The 21,741-nt window shown below is 37.4% G+C and overlaps 1 protein-coding gene across 3 annotated transcripts in view; it reads right to left on the bottom strand.

The window, feature by feature from the left end:
- The window catches only part of GRB14 (growth factor receptor bound protein 14), a 67,333-nt gene that overhangs the window by 19,234 nt on the left and 26,358 nt on the right, over window positions 1-21,741 (bottom strand). For 2 of the 3 annotated variants that reach the window (XM_050900415.1, XM_050900416.1), the window contains 3 exons: window positions 9,384-9,540; window positions 2,786-2,907; window positions 753-827 (listed from right to left, as the gene is read on the bottom strand). In XM_050900415.1, the coding sequence (XP_050756372.1) occupies window positions 753-827; window positions 2,786-2,907; window positions 9,384-9,540 (354 nt within the window). Of the gene's footprint in view, window positions 1-752; window positions 828-2,785; window positions 2,908-9,383; window positions 9,541-10,118; window positions 10,158-21,741 lie in introns of those variants that run through there. The other variant, XM_050900417.1, reaches the window with a different exon arrangement.

Genomic DNA, 21,741 nt, shown 5'->3' with positions numbered 1-21,741 from the left:
TGCCTTTCCAATCATTCTTTATCCCCAAAACCCACACATAGGGTTGTTGTCTTAAGACCAGGGAAAGTTCTTCTATTAATTAATTTTTCTAGTGACAAGCAAACAAGAGTGATGTGTATGTTTCCACCTTTATTACTCATTTTTCCCCTCTTTGAGAAGTAAGACGATGATCCCTGATATGGTCATTCTGTGAAATTATTCCCACTGTAAATTAAAATCTTGTGTCCACTTAAAAGATGACTAACACTGAGTGACCTACCATATTTTTTTCCCAAAGGCTACAGTAGCCTTCAAGCTAACAAATCATACTAGTCAGTCTAAATTTTCTACTCATTAAGTTTACCATTTAACTCTTTTTTATATCCATTTGTATCACATTACCAATTCCTCAGTATTCTACCAAGGCCTGCTGTTAAGTATGTGCCAAGTACTGCAGCACTCCACCTTTTTAAGGAAACAGTCTTTCACCTGAAATACCCAATAAAGGTATTAACCATTTTTACTGCACTTTGTCTGTTTTGGCACTCCTTGGTTCTGAAAGAATGTGCAAGTTTCCAAGTGTGATCATATAATAACTGTCTGGAAGGGACACATCACTTTGCATCTCATAACGAAAAAACATTATTAACCATGTTTTGAGTTATTCAAAACCTAGCAACAGATCCAACAGTGACAAAGAACTATGCTCACACAACATAGACAACGGGAAATTCTGAGCTATGCTGGCTCATCTTCATTCAAAGATTACGTACCTGTAACATGCCAGAGTGGCTTACAGCTGCACTGGTCTCACTTGGAAAAGACATCATATGATCTGGAAAAAAGCTCTGTAACAATAATAATTTGTATCAAAGTTCCGTAAAAATAAATATAAAACTTCCTATCTCTTTTGGACGTAAAATTAAAGTTCTCAATGCAGTGCAAGACACTGCAGATTCTCTGATCCAATAATTTAAGCTTACTTTAATATCAGTCCTAAATTTGTGACATCTTATATATTATCTGCTGAAAAACTTAGAATTTTGAGAAAACATCAATGGTCTCTGGAAGCAAGAGGGTTTCATACACCAGTGCAAGTCATATTGCAGTACTTGGCCCTGAGTGTTGTTTTTCTAGTAGTAATTTCTGTTGCTGTTGACATATAAGACTTGCCTGGGGATTCAATATGCTACAAAGTAGGGAGGATATACACCAACATGCTGAAAAATGTATTGTTTTCTATTGTTTTCATCACACTAGAAACCCAGTAAAATATTTTGGAATAACTTCCATTAATAGAGAACAAGTACTCTCAGGTTTTTTTTTAATTGTCCATTTTGTATGATAGGAATATGAATTAACATAAAAATCTGACCACATCAATACGGTGGTTAAAAAGTCCGCATTTAAAGTGCCAATTTCATTATCAAGAAAAGCTCAAGGGGTAATTTATGGAACAGACCTGCAGCTGGGGAGTTCAAGACAGTCATGCAGATAGGAACGAGCCAAGAGTCTGACCATTACTAATAAAGTTTTCTCAAGGCTTGGACAAGTTTGAAGCTAAAATTCCCTTGACCATCCAATGTCCACTGACTTTCATTTTTAATAAAACTGAACTACTGCCAGGGTTAATTCATATCAACTCATTTCTGATAAAGCATTCTTGCTACACTTGGGACCACAGTGCCCACAAGAATGACGCAACAGGAACAGCAAGGACTCTGATAAGCCACAGCTGCTGATGCTAGTCATAGTTGCACGTCTGCCACGCTCCACAGCTGGTTCCACTCACTGGTTAACCAATACACAGACAGACTTTTTCTTTGAAAGCTTCTCTACTAACTGTAGACCATGTCAAGCTAAGAATTTTTCACTACTGCAGTGATATCTCCATGTCAGGGGAGTACACGATTTGCCCAGAGAAACACAGGTGGAGCAAGGAAAAAAACTTCATATCTCTTGTATCTTTTGGTATGTTAATATTTACCTTTTCATCCTTTTCACAGGTAGATAATTTGAGTTCCCTTCCACTTTTCACCTTTCAAGTCCTCATACATTTCTGCTATTTCTCCCTTTGACATCCAAAACAAGCTAGCCTTATAAGAGACAGCGTTAGGAGTGATCCCAATACACCATGCATGCGAGCAACCAGATGGTAAGTTTCTCCTGCTGAGCCAGGGCTGTTTCCATGGCCTTTGCCATCAGCCAAGGTCTGAATCAGCAGTGTTAACCTTTGGCAAGATCCTTGAGTTACGAGTTGTCTCTGCTCTCTTTCCATTCCTTACATACACTAACTTTGGCTTCGCTTTCACTTACTCCTACTAGGTTATGGCTGCTCATGGCCTTTTGTGTCAGTTGTCATTTAGCTGCAGCTGTGAGAAGCTGCCATTGGGCAGCGCATAACATTCGATTTTCACTTTAACAATAAAATCACCTTTGCTACAGATGCCCCTCCTCACACTGCTTCATTTTATATTTTGTTGTCACTTGACGGAAACTTCACTCAATTTCAAAAATTTTATTTTGTCGCAAGTCCGTGTGCAAACTTCAGTAAAGTTAAACCCATGTCTGCCCCTTGCACCCAAAAAAAAAACCTATGAACATGGATGTTTTACAATTGCAACAAAGGAAACGGCCAACAGATACATGCACTACAATATTTTCCTATATCCCATATATTCCCTCCCAATTATTCCTTTCATGTTACACTAACAGCTTTACACTCTGCCTATCTGTGTGTAACAGAAAAGACTATTTTGCAGCAACAGCAATTGCACCACTTCACAGATACAATGTTAGGGCTTACCAGTGGATTTTTAAAAAACTCATACTTGGCATAATTTTTTCTAAAATACAGTTTGTTTTCCTCTTCCATTACCCAATTTGACTGGACTTCCATCACTAATTCATGGTCCTCTATAGCTCTTCCTGTAAAAAAACCAAACAAATTTAAAAAAAAACCCAACACATACCTGCACCTAAGAGCCCAAGAGTAGAACGTGAAAACAAAGGTCAGATAATAAAAATATTATTAAATTAAACAAATACAAAACATGAAACAAGCAATCTGCACACAGTTCATTAATCAGGTCCATGTCACACCAAGTTATGTTCCATCTCAATAGGGCCCGACTTGAGGTAGGTCACATGTGGGGTTTTTTTGTTTGTGTTTTGTTGTTGTTGTTCTCTTTTACAGGGGCAGCTGAGGGCTTTATTCCATTTCATGGCCAAATCCGTGTTCTCCCTGCAGAAGCCAGGCGGTTCCTGCTGTGTGATGCATGGGGCAGCAGGCAGCAGACCACTTTAACCATTCACTCAGCCCGTCTGGGGTGTCAGGAATGTCTTTCTAACACTCCTTTCTAGAATACATCATTCCTAAAGTGAAAGTTACCTGCAATATAGAAAAGCATTAATTTGTCGTCTTCTCCCCAGGCCCCTACTATGTCCTGAAGCATTTCTAAAAATGCAAATGAACTTCGGGCATTTCAGTGTTTTAATGTTTTTGCACAAACCAGGGATACTGAGAATTTTAGCAGCCATAGAACCAGCATATGCAAAAGGAATGGTAAAAGTAAGCCATGAAAAAAACCAAAAAAGAAAAGAAAACAGAAAAATAACCTACAAAGTGAATCCTAATGTGTAGCTTGGCTTTGCAGCGGGGCAAGGGGAAGAAAAGGCAAAGAATTCAGTTATTTGTATCACAGCACTGGCGTTCAGAATCGGTATTCTCACTGCTTTAGACTGCTTCTGCCGCTCAGATTCTTGAGTGAATTTTTTGATTTTACAGCAATATGAAATGCACTTATAGGAAAGATACAGAATTTAAGAACTTTCCTGTAGATGTGTTGTGCATGTTTACGTGTTGCATACTCCAAGTAATGCAATGGCACTACTCATAGTGCAGGAAGTTAAGCATAAATCCTGAGAGACTACGGATAATTACTGTGCAATACTATTTATACTGCCTTTTTTAATAAATTTCAGCAGCTTATGAAATCATGTCACAAAAAAAGGATTAATATGCTTCCAAATGAGTATACAGTTTTTGTGGCCATTTGTACTTTGTTGTGGACTCAAACTAATGAGAACAAGATGGAGTTGAACAAAGTTGTAGATTTTACTAAATGATCATTGGCACCTCCAAATTTAAATTACACTCCAACAATGAGTTACAGGTTAAGAATAGGTTAGAGATCTAAACTTATGTCTCCCTGCCAATTACGGGGTTTTAACATCCAGTTCTGATCATGGTTTCAAAGGGAAAAGGCAATTAAAAATATATTATAAAACCCATGTAACTCACAGTTTTCTGATCACATTTTCTCCACTTCATTGCATTATCATAAGGGATCTTATGATATACTTTAAATGAATGGTGATGCTCTCATATAACTGCCTGTTAGAAAATTTTTAAAAAGATCACAACAGATAAAAGAATAGTATAGATTTTTTTTTTAAACTTAATTAGGCATAACATTAAATTAATATAAATGGTAAATTTTTGCAAGTGGTCCTGGCTAAACAAAGAGCCTAACTTTCATAAAGTGTAGCATGCACAACCTTCTAAGAGATAAAAATCAAACCTCAAAATTTGAAATCATTAAAGCCTCTTTAGAACTACAGCATCTTTTTACTGATCTTCTCTTGCCACCTCTTTCGCTAGTCACTTCTTCATGCTTCCACACTGTCCAATCTGGGGGGGTAACAGCCTTATTGTAGGCTGCAAATCTACAAGCTTCTTCAGGAAGCTTCCAGGTAGCAGATTTAGAGACAATACACTCATACAGCTAAATTTCACCTCAGTAGGAAAATATCAAGCTCATGACTAGCAGAAGACAAAGCACTCTCATGATCTACAGATCATATAGGGAAAAGTTAAACTTCCACTGAATTTTAACTCATCCTTCATCGAATTTAACTCATTCTTGAGCCCATAAAGACAGATTAAGGATGCTACATGAAACTCACATTTTGTAACCAGATCAAATGAAGGAAATAAAACCATAAAGCAATTCAGAAAACAAAAAATACCCCAAAAATACTGAAAGAAAAGTGAGCATTTTAAAATCTTGTACAGGCTGCTCTACTCCAAAACACACTCTTCAGATGCAGGGGTAAAGAGACACTAAAGAACTGAAACTCTTACTCAAAACCAGCATTTTTTTTTCCTTTCAGTTTTATAGAGAGAAAGTGCTCCTCTGGGATGACATTTAAAACTCTTAAATGCTTGGCATTGTGACATTTAAGAAAATACCATTTCCTCAAGACTTACTTCTTGGCACAAAAAGAAGACATTCTGCATCACCCCACTGGATGGGTAAGGATGCTGGTATTTCTTTATTTTTAAGGTGTCACATCACAGAATATTTTACAATTGATTCAACTTACTTTCTTGAAGGAACTGAAACACTGAGTTAGTGCCCTACAAAACACAGCCCTGTGATCAAATCTGTAAATGTTGCCATGAAAAAGCTGCACTTTGGTTTAGTTAGATAATTTTTTCTCTTCCAGCTAGACTGGAGAGTTTCTACCTTCCTCTCTCCCATCTCTTTATTGCTACTATCATCTCCAACATGAGGAGCACCTGCTACCGTCCAAAACAGAGTCTCCTTAACTATGGAAAGTAACTAAAGCACATGAAAGAAGATTTAATATTGAAGTGCACGACAGAACACATTTCAACTAGCCTCCTCTCTAGACACCCAGCGGGGGGGAAAAATTTAAACTAAATAAAAGACAGAAAAGCCATTGCCCAGTAAGTACTATTGCACAGATAGTGCTTTGTGAGTCTTCCCACAGGCTACCTAAAAGAATGCAGATAGTGAAATCAAAATGAGAGACTAAAACACAACGATGATGTGCCTGGCCAAGGCACTATCGCCTACTCAAAGAGGAATCCTAGAACACAAGTCTATTGAGCTGCAGAAGCAAATGGAAAACTGTTTACAGTCAACACAAAAATTTCTCACTAGAAAAGGAAAAATTTCAGGATGAAGACAGTACTTTCCTTGAAAAGGAGAACAGCTATGGAAAACTGTTCTGTTTTCACAGCCTGCCCTGTACGGGAGAATTGCAGTGGAAGTAAGGGACTCCAACACCAAGGTACCTGGTGGTAGGGATGACATGGCATCATCCAAATCTAGGCATACCTCAGCTGCCTTCAATAATCTTAGACAAGGTGAAAAACATCCAAGAATTTCTTTGAATTCAATAGCTTGGGACAAAAAGGACACATACCAGAGGCACACAGTTCTGAAATATATTGCTATTTATAGTGCTGTAATAATCGTCATACTTCAAATATTTGAAATAGAGCCCAGGCTACTACAAAACTTTGGAGGTGGGTAGGAAGGCTGAGCATCCTGGGTGCCAAAGCAGGAGCAGCGGGCTGTGTGCAGCGTGGGTGCCCCACGGCAGGCAGACGGGGTACACCGGCTGGTACCCCAGGGAAGCGGCGCAGGTGAAGGAACCATCTCACCTGCCCACTTGCCCCAAGTCAACACCAGCTGGTCAGCACTTGCCATGCAATGCAGTGAGGACACGACCATGCTTAATGTTCAACAATATAGCTCCACACTAAAGGGCACAGAGGTTTGTGAAAACAGGAATATACAGACTGTCGTTCATGTTTTCTTTTAGGTGAGATTTTTTTTTTTTTTAATTCTTTTTTAACCTTCACATGCGGATACTCCACACAGCAATGAAGCACACTCCGGTGATGTAATTAATGTCTGTCTTGATTAAAAGCAGAACGCTGTGCTCAGCTCACTAAGATTCATGCAATTATATCTAATTCAGGAGTATTCAGACAGCTGTTAGATATTAAAGAAAATGTTCACTAATTGATGAACGAATTATTAATCCCCATCATACTGGAATTTACAAAGGCACACACATTCACTCACAGTACTTCTCCTCTCTATATCCATTCATTTAACTTGGAAGCAGAAAAAGACTGTCCAAATTTCCATGGGTAAAACATACAACAGAATAATAAATAGCAAACAGTACAAAACTAAATCATCATTTGAAAAATACTTGTTCATGCTACTCATCCTGTGCTTAAGTACATACTTAATGCAAGTCAAGATCAATATGTTAAACCTTTCAAACAAAACCAGATCTAACAGGTTCTGTAGAATCAGGTCTAATAAATCCATTATTATTCAGTATTATTAAAAAAAAAAATAGAAGATATCTCAAGTTGTTCCTTTCGTTGGCTAGTAATGTTGAATTGCCATCCTCATCATCTAGGAAATAATTTTATTTTAAAAATGAACAATTCACATTTTTCTAAAATTATGCCCAAAGCAGCTGGAGCAATCAGAAGACTGCATGGTGAATGCAGGTCTTCAGATCTGCAAGTCAGCAATTTTAAGAATTTCAGAATCTTAGGAAAAGCAACTTCACTAACAATTTGATATTGAAATCTTCCAAGAAATCCTTCAGATTGAAGCAAACACACTATTTGACAAAAAGTGTATCGTGCAAATAAATAAACCTGGAGAAACAATGTCACTATTGTTCTGGCATGGTTTGTCAAAAGTGTTTTCTTCAATAGTTACTACACTACTTAAACACCAGCCACACTATAAAATACAGAAAACACTTCTACTATTTATATAGTAGTGTTGTCTAAAGCCATTTTTATACCTCCTTTTCTGCAGCAGTCAGTCATTTATAGCCTCGACCCAGATTTAACTCTGACCTTACTCTGGGCTGGAAGCATCTTACAACTGATATATTCAGTGCAAAAGGTTATAAATATCTTTGAAATGTTACAAAGCAAGAAAAAAAATTTGAAAAACGTTTGTGGCTGCCTTCATAGGATAAAGGAGCAGAAAAGGGCAGAAAACAGTTTTAGCTTTTGTAATTCATCTTTAAAATACAGCTGTTAAACATAATATAGTTGGAGATGCACAGTCAAGTTTATTTTACACAAATGCACGAGATTCCCTAGATACATACACAGAAAGGGAGTTTAACAATAGCTTTTAGCCATATATAAATATCCACGGGGTGGGGGTGTGGGGGGGTGTTTGGTTTTTGTTGGTGGTGTGTGGTTTTGTTTAAATCGACAGTACTGGAGTTACCAGGTACCAGTGCAGTCTCTTCTGAGAATTAAGGACTCCAAGGAGTTTTCTATGTATTTCAGAATGCAGGAAGGCCCCCAAAACATCCTCTTTCTCAAGCCACACTTTGCACTAGCAGCTGGAACTGCCCTTGAGGTTGCAGAAGTACTGCCTTTGGTAACTCTAGTACAGTGCCAAAGTTCAAGAATAATATGGAAACCTTGAGTGACATGAAATTAAAACTAGATTTTTTACGGCATTTGTCTTCTAGTAGATTTTTCTGATATAAGTCCCTATCAAAACCAAACACAATACAGTACTGAAACGTAGTACTGTAAAAGGAGGTAAGATTGTCTGATTAGAGTATCAGTTCAATACTACATCCTAGCAGTGGGCTTCTAAACTCATCTTTTGCTGAGTGAAGTCTTTCCTGTGCTCTGCATTTTTTACGTGTCTGCAATCATCCCCTTTCTCCCTATATTTAATTTGTCTTAATGTGTATTTATACTGCAAAATTACATCTATACACTACAAAAAGGAACAGAAACCAGAAGTTAAAATTATAGTTGTAATCTGAAACCACAGATTACACCTTTTAAACTGTATAATAGAAAAAGAGGTTTTTTACTACACTAGAGGAACACTGATGATGTGGAAGGAGTTCAGTGTTTCGTTTCCAGCAACTTAAAATACTAAGCATAAAGTCATTTCAACACAGTGCATTGGTCCATAACTGGAAGTTTAGAAGAATGGTTTTGCTTTGCTTTTTAAGTAGTCCTGTCCCAGAGTTCACAATAAATCTAACCAAACTGATTGTATTGAAGGAAAATACTGACAGCCTACTCTGATGTTGTTTCTGAAGACTGAGTCCTATTGTCCAGATAGAACAGCACTGTGTAACCACTTTCTGTCCTTGATGTCACAGATTTCACTCAGGTGTGTTGGGAACAACAAAGATTTTATTTGCAATGAAAATAACCTAAGTCTTGCTAGAGATAAGCAGGAAATACCAGTAAGAGGAAGAACTGCCAAAGAAAAGCAAGGAAGAGCGAGGAAGGATTTGCAGTGAGAACCTTAACAGTCAGCGTCTTCCAAATCACTCTTACAGATGCAGATCAAGCAGTGTGAGGCAACTGTACTATGACAGAATGTACTTTATAGCTATGCCTTCAAAAAAGAGAAACAGAAGCAACAACCCCCCCAAAGAACAAATTCACACAAGCCCTCCCATCATTTTGCTTCCAAGCCTTTCTATTACAATTGTACTTGTATGTGAAAATGAAAACCAAACACCTTATTTACTGCCATACCATTGTATAGTATTAGTCTTACCTAAACCTGTGTGGGTAAGTTGTTCAAACAGAGTCCAGCTGTGGTCATCAATATAGTGGTTCTTCAATATCAACAGCTGACATACACCCCTGGCTGTTATATCACTTGGTACTTCCAAAGCTCTGCTAGTATCATCTTCATTATACACTTTAATTACCTACAATAAATAAAAAAGCTAAAATATCCGTAAGTTTAATCTTTGATTCATTTAGTCCAAATATGTTCCTCTCTCAGCTTCATGACTGAGAAAAGAACCTATACACATAGGATGCAATACTAAAGACAGCTATTTCTCTTTAGTGCAATGGCATAATTGAGAACAAAACAGCTGAGCAAAGCATATCCCACATAACCAAATCTGGCTACTGGACATCCCTTGCCACAGGACACTGGACAGATTGGTGCATTCACTTTTAAAAAAAACTGTAATGGCAAGGTAAATAAACCCACTGAAACTGTACATTCTTACATAAGTTAAAGAAGAAACCACAGAGGATAAACAGTGAAACTCAAGAACTCTATGACTGCAGAACTGTAGAAAGATCTGATGAAGTTAAGAGTTAGTTCAGAGAACAGCATTCAGATTCGAGATGCTCACAATTCTATAGACAATAAAAACAGGAGACGCTACAGAGCTGCTTCAAATTTTGACAAGCAAGAACTGGAACTATGAGTAAAAAAAAGCATATATACATACATATGGAATAAAAAATGTCATACATGGAAAAGAATTACCATCATATGAGGACCAGGAAAGTAAATAAAATGTTCTAGAAGATGTACATGCAAAAAACTTATCACAAAGCAGACAATGTTTATCATGTTTTATCTCAGTAGTTTTTCCAAGTTTCTTTATTCTATTAAGTATGTTGGGGGGGGAAGGAGGCAATACAAACTCTCATGACTTATCCTTGTCATTTTCACTTTTAAATTTCAGTAAAAATTTCTTTTTTCAACATTGGTACACATTTTAGAGTCCTGAAGAATGAGTGTCCATTAAGTTCTTGAAGAGGTGAAGCTAACCTGCTTACACTTAGTTTCAAATGAAGAGGCTGAGGAAGTCTTATTGCATATTGACTGTTTGAAAGAAGGCATGACCATTGAGGTATTTTTTTCTGTATTTTCTTTCTCTGAAGGAGAATGAATCAAATGAATCAGATGAAGGAGTAAATTGGATGGAATTGATGCAAATCACTAGTGCTCTGTCTTCGTAAGCTCTGCACAGTGACTAATCCCATTAAAGTCAACACAGAAGTTTTTTTTGTGTAAGAGTAGAAAATAATTTCATATTCCTCACAGCAGTCAAGAAACTCAACACTCTGTTAGATTTCCTCTATTTCTCATTTTTTAAAAGTAGAAAAAACACAAAAAGTGAAAAATATTGAGGCTCCTGACGCAAGGATCAACTTTCATCTGTGGTACTGTATGTTGGAATAGTAACATAGTTCCTAAAATAAAACAGATGTTTGAGATTTTATTATAAACACAAACAGGCAGGTAAACATGAGCAGTAGGTATAGAAGATTTGATGCAACATTAAATATGCCATAAAAGTCTTCCAGGTACTCAGAAACACACCAAGCGATCAAGTCTGGAATGCATCTTTTTTACTCTGTATTTTCAAACAAGCGTTTTCACCCAAAAGCCACTCCATGTTATGAGACTGGGAAGTGAATACATGAATTCATCTTTAAGAATGGGATTTATTCCCCAATATTTACATTTTCCAGTAGTGTGAAGTAACACTGAGCAACATTATTCCCTCTCTACCAAAACAGTAAGAGTCTGAATGTCCATCCCCAGCACAGTGGCTGCTGTGTACTGTGCCAATGGAAACACTAAGCAGCTCACTTGCTAGTGACAGTCTGGCCACAACAGCAAGGAACTCAGCACAGGTTAAACTACCCTGCCTATCCTGTCTGTGCCAAAGCAAAGACATTCTAATGACAAAGAGGGTCCAATATGTTCTTAATTTATCTCAAAAATCCTCCTCTCAGTTTATTCGATTTATCCATATTCATCAGAATACACGACACACCTCAACTTCATGCACAAAACCTAAATACCATTGTAAACCCTTCATTAAACAACAAGACACAAGTTCTTACTTTAAAGACAAACAAGCATCTTATTGTCAGTCAGTCCTTAATTGCTACCTTACTAAACACACGCTCATTTCAAGCATCTAATGAACAATCAGCAATGTATTGTTGCCCGAACTTGTTACAGCAGCTCCTTCTCTGGTTTGTGCCAAAATTGGTAGGAAAGTGAGCAAGGAGCTGCAACTGTATCTCCTGCCACCTGCTTCTCTCCTGCTAATGGCAAAAATCCAAAAATAATTAAAAAAAAAAATCAGGTCAGCTCACCCATGCTTTCCAAACATCAGAACATGGAAAAAGGACTCCACTTGAAAACCACATAGAGATTAAAGCACACTGATGGCCTTACTCCTCTCCAAAAACCTGCTTTTCTCTATGGAACTACATATACAGTAGTTCTGTTACAAACTGTGGCTCTGCATATTAAATCAGGATAAAGTCCATGATCATTTGCTTTAGTATTTCAGCTAATAAATGATGGCAGCTCAAGAGTTCCACACGAGGTTCAGCCACCCTTGCCACAACACCGATCTCCAGGATACAGCAAACATTAAAATCATGCTTCTAAAGTGGTGAAAATCTCTCTCTACTCATGAATGAACCACCTCAAAGCAGAGTCTTCCAGGGAAAACAGGCAGACCTTGGAGAAAGACGATCCAAAATTTCCACAGGCTTAAGCTACAGCCCAGTACTTACATTTAATATAAAAGGTAAAAAGATCACATCAATACTGAATTCAATGATCGATACTGCCAAAGCAGCCGTGGCTGATGGCTATGGTTGGTTTTGTAAGACGTCTATGCTTTGGCAGTGTTCCCACTGCTAAGCAAGTGAGATCAGTAGCAATGCAGCCTGCTTGCAGTAGAGTCTTGTTCCATACAGACAACTTACTTAAACTCCTACTCCAGTCACACAGAAATGATGTTCTGCAGTTCAGGATAAACTGGCATGAATTATTTAAATTCCTGCAGTATTTACAAGGATTCAAAGATTAAATTAAAAGAGGTGTCTGGCAGGGTGTGCTGTGAAATGGGAGGGAGGGCTGTACAGGTGAGTAGACAAAACAGCATCTCATCACCTTAAAACACATCCTACTCTGGGCAGCACTGAAGGTCAGGGACAGCTTCATTAGCCTCTCCAGTAAGTCTGTGTCAGGCTGAATCTAAAAGATTTTACAGGCTGAAGTGCCAGAAAGGAGAGAGACAGCATAGAAGGGGAAAGGAAAGGAGAGAATTAACGCAACTTTTGTCGTATTGGACCAGATGATCGTTGTAGGTCCCTTCCAACTGAAATATTCTATTCTACTTCTCAATATTCTCGCAATAAAGCCACGGTGAGAATCCACGCCAGCGCCCTGGCTAGGGACCCTGCCAGCACGTACTAGCAACTACAGTTTTCTCCAGGTACTCATCAAGTTAGGTGGTATGCTTGTTTTACAGCAAGAGCACGTACAGCCTACGCTGAGGCCCTTGACGGACAATTTGTACAGAAATTCTTTTTAAAAGGGTTAAGAGTTGCAGTGCAGATGACTATACTCTTATTGCTGAAGAAATAGAAAAAGACTTTTTAAAATGCTGAAGACAGCAACACAAGTCATGATAATGAGCTGCCTGTGGCCATTCAACTCGGGGAGTGGGAAGCCTTGGAGGTGGCCTTGGACTACAGGAGCACAGCTAAAACAAAACAAAACACCACAACAAAAAAACAATGGAAAAAACCCCCAGAGTTTATATTCTCTGTGAGTATTCTCACTCTGCTTTCTCAGTATAGGGAAATAAATCCTGTGCAAGTCTAGGACAACGGATCACCCCAGCTCACAGCTATGACATGCTACCTTATAAAACACAAATGCTGTGCCCTTTTTCTCTTCCTTGCAAGGGATTCAAATGCAGCAGGAGACAACAGACAGGCAGTCACCTAACAGACCCTTCTGAACTTCTGTTACAGTTTTAGTTTAATGAATTGAATGTGATGGTGTAAATCTCATCAGTTAGAGTGACCTTTGAGGGGTTTTTTAATTAGAAAAAGTTGCTCCGTCTGCGCTTTCTGCTGTGTTTGAAGCAAAGTCTCTTGTAGGGTTTGCTGGGAATCTATTTGTTCCAAGGGGAGTGGATCAGATGAAAAAGGATAAATTCAAAATCCCATTTTTCCTTGGAAATACGTTGCAATAAATACTTCTCTGCCCAGAAGCAGAGGATGCTCCAAGAATTAAAGGGTGGCAGGACTACGCTAAATATGCAGTTATGCCAACGTCCTATAGAGATGAGGAAGCTTGAGTGACCAATTCTTTATTTTTATTAGCAGTTATCATCATGCATTAGGCTGGCCAGTCATCCCCACTCTCTTCCATTTTTTCCCCAGAAAATTTGTCTGAGAAGTAGCACACAAGAAAAGATCTGCTAATCGAGAACAAGCCGTCATTACAGTTTTCATTACCATACACTCTCAAGCTTTGTTCTAAAGCAAGCCATTTAACTTCCCTTGACTATACCTGTTAGTAGACAGTTAGAAAAAGTTGCCTCAGTAGTGCTCAAACCTTCTTCTTTCCTGTCTAGTTCATAAATACAAGGAGATTTTAGTTCTTCCCAAGGCCAGAAAAAGAAACATCTCAATAGCTTCCACTTAAGCCACTGGAAGTAAGAAATTAGCAGCTCCAAGATCTTACAAGAGGAAAGTACCAAGCTGAGCATGACAAGCATTAATCATTTTCATTGCCTATGGGAGCAGGCAAGGAGGTACAGCTTTCCTACGTGTCCTCTTTCCATTTTTGAATATATTAAAAATCACTCCAGATCCCAGAAGTATGTGCAACGCATCTTTATCCCTTCAAAAAATTATTTTGATAAGAAATGTTGCTTCAAAATAAAATATATTATTGTTTGTATTTCACTAATCATCTGAACTCAGAATGTAAAATCAATGTTGACAAATATAACCTAGTATCTAACACAGGAAAGCAAAAACAAGACCCCAGCTTTTATACTAAAAAATAATCAGAAGGAGCAAAAAAATCAGAAACTGTTTAAAAGAATAAGTAAAAGAGCACATAAGGTAATCAGTGTGGGAGGAGGGAGGAGCAAGAGAAGGCTGGACTCTACTCCCCCGAGTCTTCTTCCACACTCAACCGTCATCTCCACTACAATAATTAAATAACGTGTTCCACAGACTTTTAAGAGAGGGTGTCCAAGTCTGATTCTTCAGAATCTTCAAGCCATCTGTTTTGGAAGTTCCAATCTGCAGAAACAGCACAAACATATGGAAAGACCATACCCTGCACTGAGGAATTTCAAATTCCAAACTAAGTCCTAACGTGTGAAAAAAGCCAGGTAGATCCAACAGAAAAAGAATCACTTGGCATACGGAGTCCATATTTAGGTGCCTACATCAAAATGACCTGACATCTACATGATTCTTAATGCTTCTGTATAGCCATTAAGACAGTGGATGGTCAGCACCTTTAAGAAAAAAAAAAAATCAGGCCACTTTTATTTATAAAGATACAAGCACCTAACTTTAGCTTATCATTTCTACAATAATTTTTCCCCCATGAATAAAACATCGCACATTTTGCACTTACATTACAATTTCAATCACATTTATGTTAAATGCACAGTTATTGTATGCAAAACCAGGCCTTAAAAAGTCTTACACTCCAGGGTGCCATACTTCCCCTGAGATCCTGCCTGATACTGTGCTAACCTCTGTCTTTAGTGTTAACAGGCTATTTGCCTGAAGCATTTGTTCTCCAACTTCCAACCTTGCCCCCTGCTAGACAAAGTTTTTTGCTTATTGATATTGGCAGAGGGTAGGGGAATTTGGAGTGTGTTTGAACTACAATGGAAGCACTTGGAAATTTCTAGCATTTTGAACTATTTCATGACTTCTAGCAACAGCCTGTCTTGGTTTTAGAGAGAATCAGCAAAATTCCGCATTCATAAAAATATTTAAGGGCAGGCTAACTCACGACTAGTTAAAAAAAAAAGCATGTTAGTAAAGTTTACTGTCTTCATTATCAGGTGTGAATGCAAGACTTTCCCTTTAACTATCCCAGTCTACAGTTAAAAGGCCAGCTTCCAATATTTCCTCCAAAGGGAAGATTTCCAGGCCAAAAGGATTCTCACAGTTTGCAGAAATCTACATCTGTCATTAAAAAAAAAGGGGGGGGGGGGCCACACAATGATAAACTGTAGCTGCTCATTGTAAAGCAACTATTTTCTCAACCGCCACACTGCTACAGCAGGAGCTTTCCAAAATTTGTCCCTGTGAGGAATGAACACAGAGAACTGAAGCACAGAGGATTCGTTAATATTTTAGGCATCCAAATCCAAAATGGTGGTCGTTAAGCCTGTCAACGTCTCTTCTGAGGAGCGTTCACAAGGCACCACATGATTTCTGCACAGACTTGTCAACGTGTATAATTGGGCAGGTATGAATTGTCACCCAGTGATTAGGGACAATTACCTGGAAGCCTGGCCATAGGGGAAGAGGGCAAATCTGAGTTCCAGCATGTAATCCAAAAAACAAATTTATGTAAAATACAGGTCCCACTGAATCCTGACTTCTTATTTGGAACACAGTATAGCTTCAAGAGGCAGAAGGAACACTGCTCCCATGCAGACAAATATACAGGATATATGTACAGTAGCTTAGGTGACATGAGCATTGGACTTAAAATCTCTGCCATGCACAGACTCCCTGTATTCCTATCAACTTCAGGAAGGGAAATTTTAAGATCCTGTTGCCAGCAACATTTTCTATTCTATAGCCCCAACATTCTAGAATACCTTGCTTTCTTCTCAAGGTACAAAACAGAAAATTTATAAAAGCCAGGCAAAATAGGCAGATTGGACACTTTAGAAGTGACATGAAATGAAATGAAACTGTCATCTTCTTCAATAGGACCATCAAGACTATTAAGGAAAAGTTAAGCACCTTGCACGGTTTGTGAAGCCATATATTGAAGACTTGGGAGATCAATTTAAAGAAACTGAAGGTAAGCCAAGTCACTGATTACAAGAACAGCAAACATCAAAGAACGAAGTAGTTGCCCGAAGGAGGAGGAGCTGTTCTTCCAAGTGACCAAAAGTGAACTTTGTATACACTTATCTGTTATTTACAGATTGAGGTATGGTCCCACAAGCACTAAAAGATATAAAAACACTAATAAACAATTATGTCTGTCTTGCAACGAAACCAAAGTGCCAAGAAAGGAAGAGCAAAGTCTAGGAAAATTGCCTACCTTTCCTACCACAACCTAGAAAAATCTCATATTGTTTCCAAAATCTAACCATTTTTAAAATGACATTTCAAAGAGCAAAAATAATGTCAATTTCCAGCCTTTATTCAAATATAAGACCACTGACAAGCTCGATTTCTCTAGCAATTCTTGAATTTGTTGCCTCAAAACACAATGAATTTTTTTAGACCTAAATATTCTGTTAGAAGGTATTCAAAAAAAAGTTTTCAATTTCACAGTAACACTATGCGCACATTATCAACTAAAACAATTTCTACTTATTTTCTGTAGTAGTCTTCTGATAGTTTACTATGGCAACTGTCTATATTATATAGCCCATACAGTCACTCCACTCCCCCAGACTCTTAGTACAGACTCTGTGCCCTACCTAATCCAGCACAAGATTGACCATCCCATGAATGAAAAAATCACACAAAAAAAGGAACTATATAGCAATGTGAAGAAGTAACAAAAAATATTTGAGATTACCTATAGGCAAAAAAGGTGCAATTCTTAGTTTTAAATACGTATTTGCCATCTGACTTTCGGCAGGCCAGTATTAGTCCCTCGGTTTCCTGTTCGTAAAATGGGGCAGGGGAACTGAAATCTGTTTCTGTACAGCAGGGTAACAGATTGAAGTCATTAAGATTTGTAAAGCACTTAGACTTCCTCATATGACTACTGCTTTAGATGTGTATGTTGTATTATAAAAAGGGAGGTTAAATTATGCAGCTCTCCAAATTATAATAAGCTATGTGCAAAAATATACCAGCAAAGTTCTTTCAAATGAAGGTTACGACAATCACATTATGATATCAGAAAAAAGTGGCAGAATGAGGACAATGCTGACATGCAATCATCTCAAAGACAACATCAGTAAAACTAAAGAGAAACAAGGTTTGAAAGACAACAGGAAAGTTAAAATATAAATTATTTAATCCTGAATTTGATACATTCACTTTTTCAATATTGGTCAACAAAGGCAAAATATAGTTATAAATAGTAATAAAATAGTTACAGAAGATTTCATTTTTCTGTATAAAATTGAACAAAAGGCAAGGTCTAGAGAAAGCAACTTCCACACTTTGGACAATTAACTCATAGTACTACTTTTAGAGCAGAAAGTGAGATTATTGTAACTATACGATAACTATAATTACATGATACTTTGCTCAAAAAGTTACTATAATTGAAGAATTAAGTAACAACAGCTACATTGTGAAGTTCAACATACTGTAAGTAAAAATTGCAGTAATAAATAACATGTAGATTAAACATGGAAAGATTTATCACCATCAACAGCCATTACCACAACAAAGGACCCAATCAGGAGTAAGAAATGCAAAGGATCTATAGAAGTAAAAACCACAATAAAATCCTTAAAAAGAATGCACATTATTTATAAGGAAAGGTGGGGGTGGATGGGACAATTTATTTAAATAGCGAGTCTCCAATTATTCTGCCTCACCAGAGATTTTTTCCAGACTATGGAGATTCCAAACAAAAGCAGCTAAAGAGGCATTTCAAGTGTAACTGGTAAGATGTGTATGAATAACTAGAAAGCCGTGAGGAAATTCAAACATCATTAGCAAAAATTTCAAATAATACAATTCCATGGAATAGCAGAAATGAAAGAAAATTAGCAGGTTTGCCAAATGATTAAGCAGTCAAAGGATCACTTATACAAGATAAACACACTGCAGAGCAGCTAAATGATTTATTTGCATTAATTATTCACAACGGATATGGAAGAACATGTTCCCAGATCTACTCTTTACAGGTGAAATAAAATTGCCAGTTTAAATAGAGGGGACACTGGAAATGAAAAGGCAAAAAACAAACAGTTAACAGAAGGTTATAGAGTCTAAAATTTAAAGAAACTTAAATGGCAAACCTCAGTCTATCCTAACATCAATAGAAATGGAGGCTTAGGCTCCATCTATTACTACTTCTGATGTGCACAGGGTATAAACTTCTGTTCAGTCCTGAGAAAGAGGAAAAGCCCAAGGGCTCTTGCAGCAGATTAACTTTGGGGTGTTGCACTGTGAATTTGTGAGCCACCGTTGCCAGGCAAATAGGTAAGAATCTACTAACATTACCTGAATCTGTCTCTTCCTAGAAGAAAATCCACTCTTAAATTTATGAAAACCTTTCCCCATCTTGTTCACAGCAGTTACTAGAATGGTTTAGAGTAATCATCATACTTCTGAAAAATCTCAGTGGGGTAATGCAGTTCACATTGATTGGTATCAATAATTTTTCCCAAGTCCTTCAAAAGAAGAGCTATTATGAAGATTAAACAGTTATGGAGTGAGAGACTGCAAAATAAAGGTAAACTTGGAATGAATGGTTCATTTTTAGAACAGCTAGCTATAGCCAAGTAATTTCAGACTCTTACTCATACTAACCTTTAAATCAGAGTGGAGAACCCGTGTCTTACAAGCCACGATAAAAATAAGTCTTAGTTATTTTTCATTACATTATTGAGTAATGCTAAGTGTGTACATTAACATCTGACACAAAGCTATCTGAAAAACCTCTTGGCCCTGGGAAAGGTAAAAGGTTCCCTATTCCTGTCTTCTGTGTACCACTTACAGACAGCTAATCAAATGTACGTCACTTCTCAACCTCAGCACACAGTACGCATGGCTCCCCGGTTAATCTAAACCCGCTACATAGACATGTAGATCTCAGTTAGAAAGACAAGAGAGTTTTACATCTTCCTATCCACTAAAAATAAATAAATAAATGATGACAACAATCCAGTGAAACTTGGGTAAAATTCTTTAACCAAGGGAAAGTAATTGTAAAACTCAGTGGAGAACATAACATAATCCAACTTCCGAACAAGTACATTTGTACGCAAGCTATTCTCCCTTCTAGCCATGCATCACCACCTCTTAGTGTCAGAATCACCACAGTCTTTCATATAGTTCAGTATGACCAACCAATACAGCTCACAGTACAAAGCTTAAGTTATTTAGGCTAAATGTACATGCTTTATGACCCATTATCTTCACTCAGAGCTACCTTAATATTTCTCAGGAAATCCATAGAAAATTGCTAAAAATAACTAGCAAGGTACAAAACTCACCTTGGTAGTGGCTAAGTTTCATATTTTGCCCCCAAACCAAGTCCTTTATGATAAAGGTTCAAAAGTCTTATTGTTTGATTTAAAGACATCAAAATTCAGACCAGACTTGATTATTGCATTAAGGTTAATAAGAATGTACTTTCACGTCAATTTTTCTTCATGAAAAGTTAAGTTAGTGGAGGTGAACAGCTTATTAGCCTTATTAGTAAACCTCTGGTATTTAGTATCTTCAGTCCTTTGCTTCCACACTGCCTGCTAAGTCTTAACTTTACATAGCTTTTCTATATTTAATAGTAATACACAGCTTTACATTTTACTACATACAATAGCAACATTTAGAATGCGCTTACCATATACTGATGGAAAAATATCCAGTTAGAGTAACTGGACTTAAAAAGAGGGAGGGGACGGAAAATCATACTAGAGGATTCAAAGAATCTTACTTGAAGGAGGAACTTCAGTATTTCATTTTTTAAAAAAAGAGTTTGTGAAATAGAAAATGAACAGCAAATGAAAAAAGTTCCCAGTGCACCAGTGTTCTTTATCCCCCAAACTAGAAATATGGTAGAAATTATCCATATGCTACTCTACTTTCCAAAGAAGTCATATATGAAGATCGGAGGAGAAAGAAATTTAAATATAAAGCCACTAAAATACACCTGGTTTTTGTTTTCTGTGTACAACAAAGTTAAGGGCAGAATGTTATCAGCCTCATGTTTGAATAGCTTGTCCCTATTTATGTCAAAGCGCTAACATTATTTAAATGAGGCTTTCTGTATTTAATAGTGCAGTTTGTCCAACATATCCTTCGCTTGTCAGAGATAAATAGAATGCTGTGTTCCAGCACAAGAGAAAGCAAATCTGTTACTGCCACGTTCTGGCTGCACTCTATGTTTCTGAAGAGATATCAGCTATAAAAAGAAGTACCTATTGTATCTACCAGGTTTTTCACACTATGTTGCTGGTTTCCCAGTAGAGCCAATCTCCTGCTGAAGCTGAGAAAGACCAAGTCTCCGAATAACACCATTAAGAGACCAATTAGTTTCCCATTTCCTTTGCAGCAGTCCTAAAATAAATTTTTGAAATTAAAAAAAAAATTTTTTTTCTTAAAACATTCTTTCACTTTTACAGTTTTATACAGAAGTTCTGGCTTGAACTACAATACAGCTTCAAAGCCAAGAATGCCTTTGTCATCACCTTTATCACCTACGTATTCCCATGGAAGTCACTAGAGAAGAAAAGAATGTAGACTCTGTAAGACTAAGCAAAGTTTAGATTTTTAGCTAAAGAAGATACAGTTTGGAAATTTTCTCGGAATTTCTGGAGTGGTACAAGGAATGTCCAGAGCAAATATGACAAAGGCTATGTAGGTTAACCCACTATAATAAATAGTTGTTTTAGAATGCTGAAGCACTTTGCTATTTGGTATAAGACCAAAAAGCTTGCTTTGCTGGGTCAGACTACGACATCCTTCCAGCCCAGTTCTGTCTCTGGGTATCTGCTTCTAGTCACTGGTGGTATATAACAGCAAGGTTTAACTGCTGTAGAATAGTTATTCTGACAGAACATTTTATCCCTCAGCACTTTTCAACTTGTCTTTCATTTTATTGACATAGCATTGTTCCCTCCGGCCAAAGCATAAAATCCAAATAAAGAGTAAATCCTGCAATAAAGCTAGCAAGTCTACTCAAACCATGTAAAACCTTCAACTATACACTGTCGCGTTATTACAGATTTGTCAGCAAATTCTGCCGACAAATCCAAACCACTATAGGACAGAAAAAAAGACCAGGAGCACCTGAGCGTGGAAATCAGGCCCTGTAATTGTTGGCAAAAATGTAACAGTCATCTAATGCAGGAGACACTCACTAAAACAAGTGAGCAAAGTGGAACAGAAAGATAATGTTAAGTGGATGACGTAGTAATAAG

Source organism: Gymnogyps californianus, chromosome 7 (genome assembly GCF_018139145.2).
Source record: "Gymnogyps californianus isolate 813 chromosome 7, ASM1813914v2, whole genome shotgun sequence".
Classification (NCBI taxonomy): domain Eukaryota; kingdom Metazoa; phylum Chordata; class Aves; order Accipitriformes; family Cathartidae; genus Gymnogyps; species Gymnogyps californianus.
Note: the sequence above shows the minus strand (reverse complement) of the source record. Positions and strands in the feature narration are given on the sequence as shown.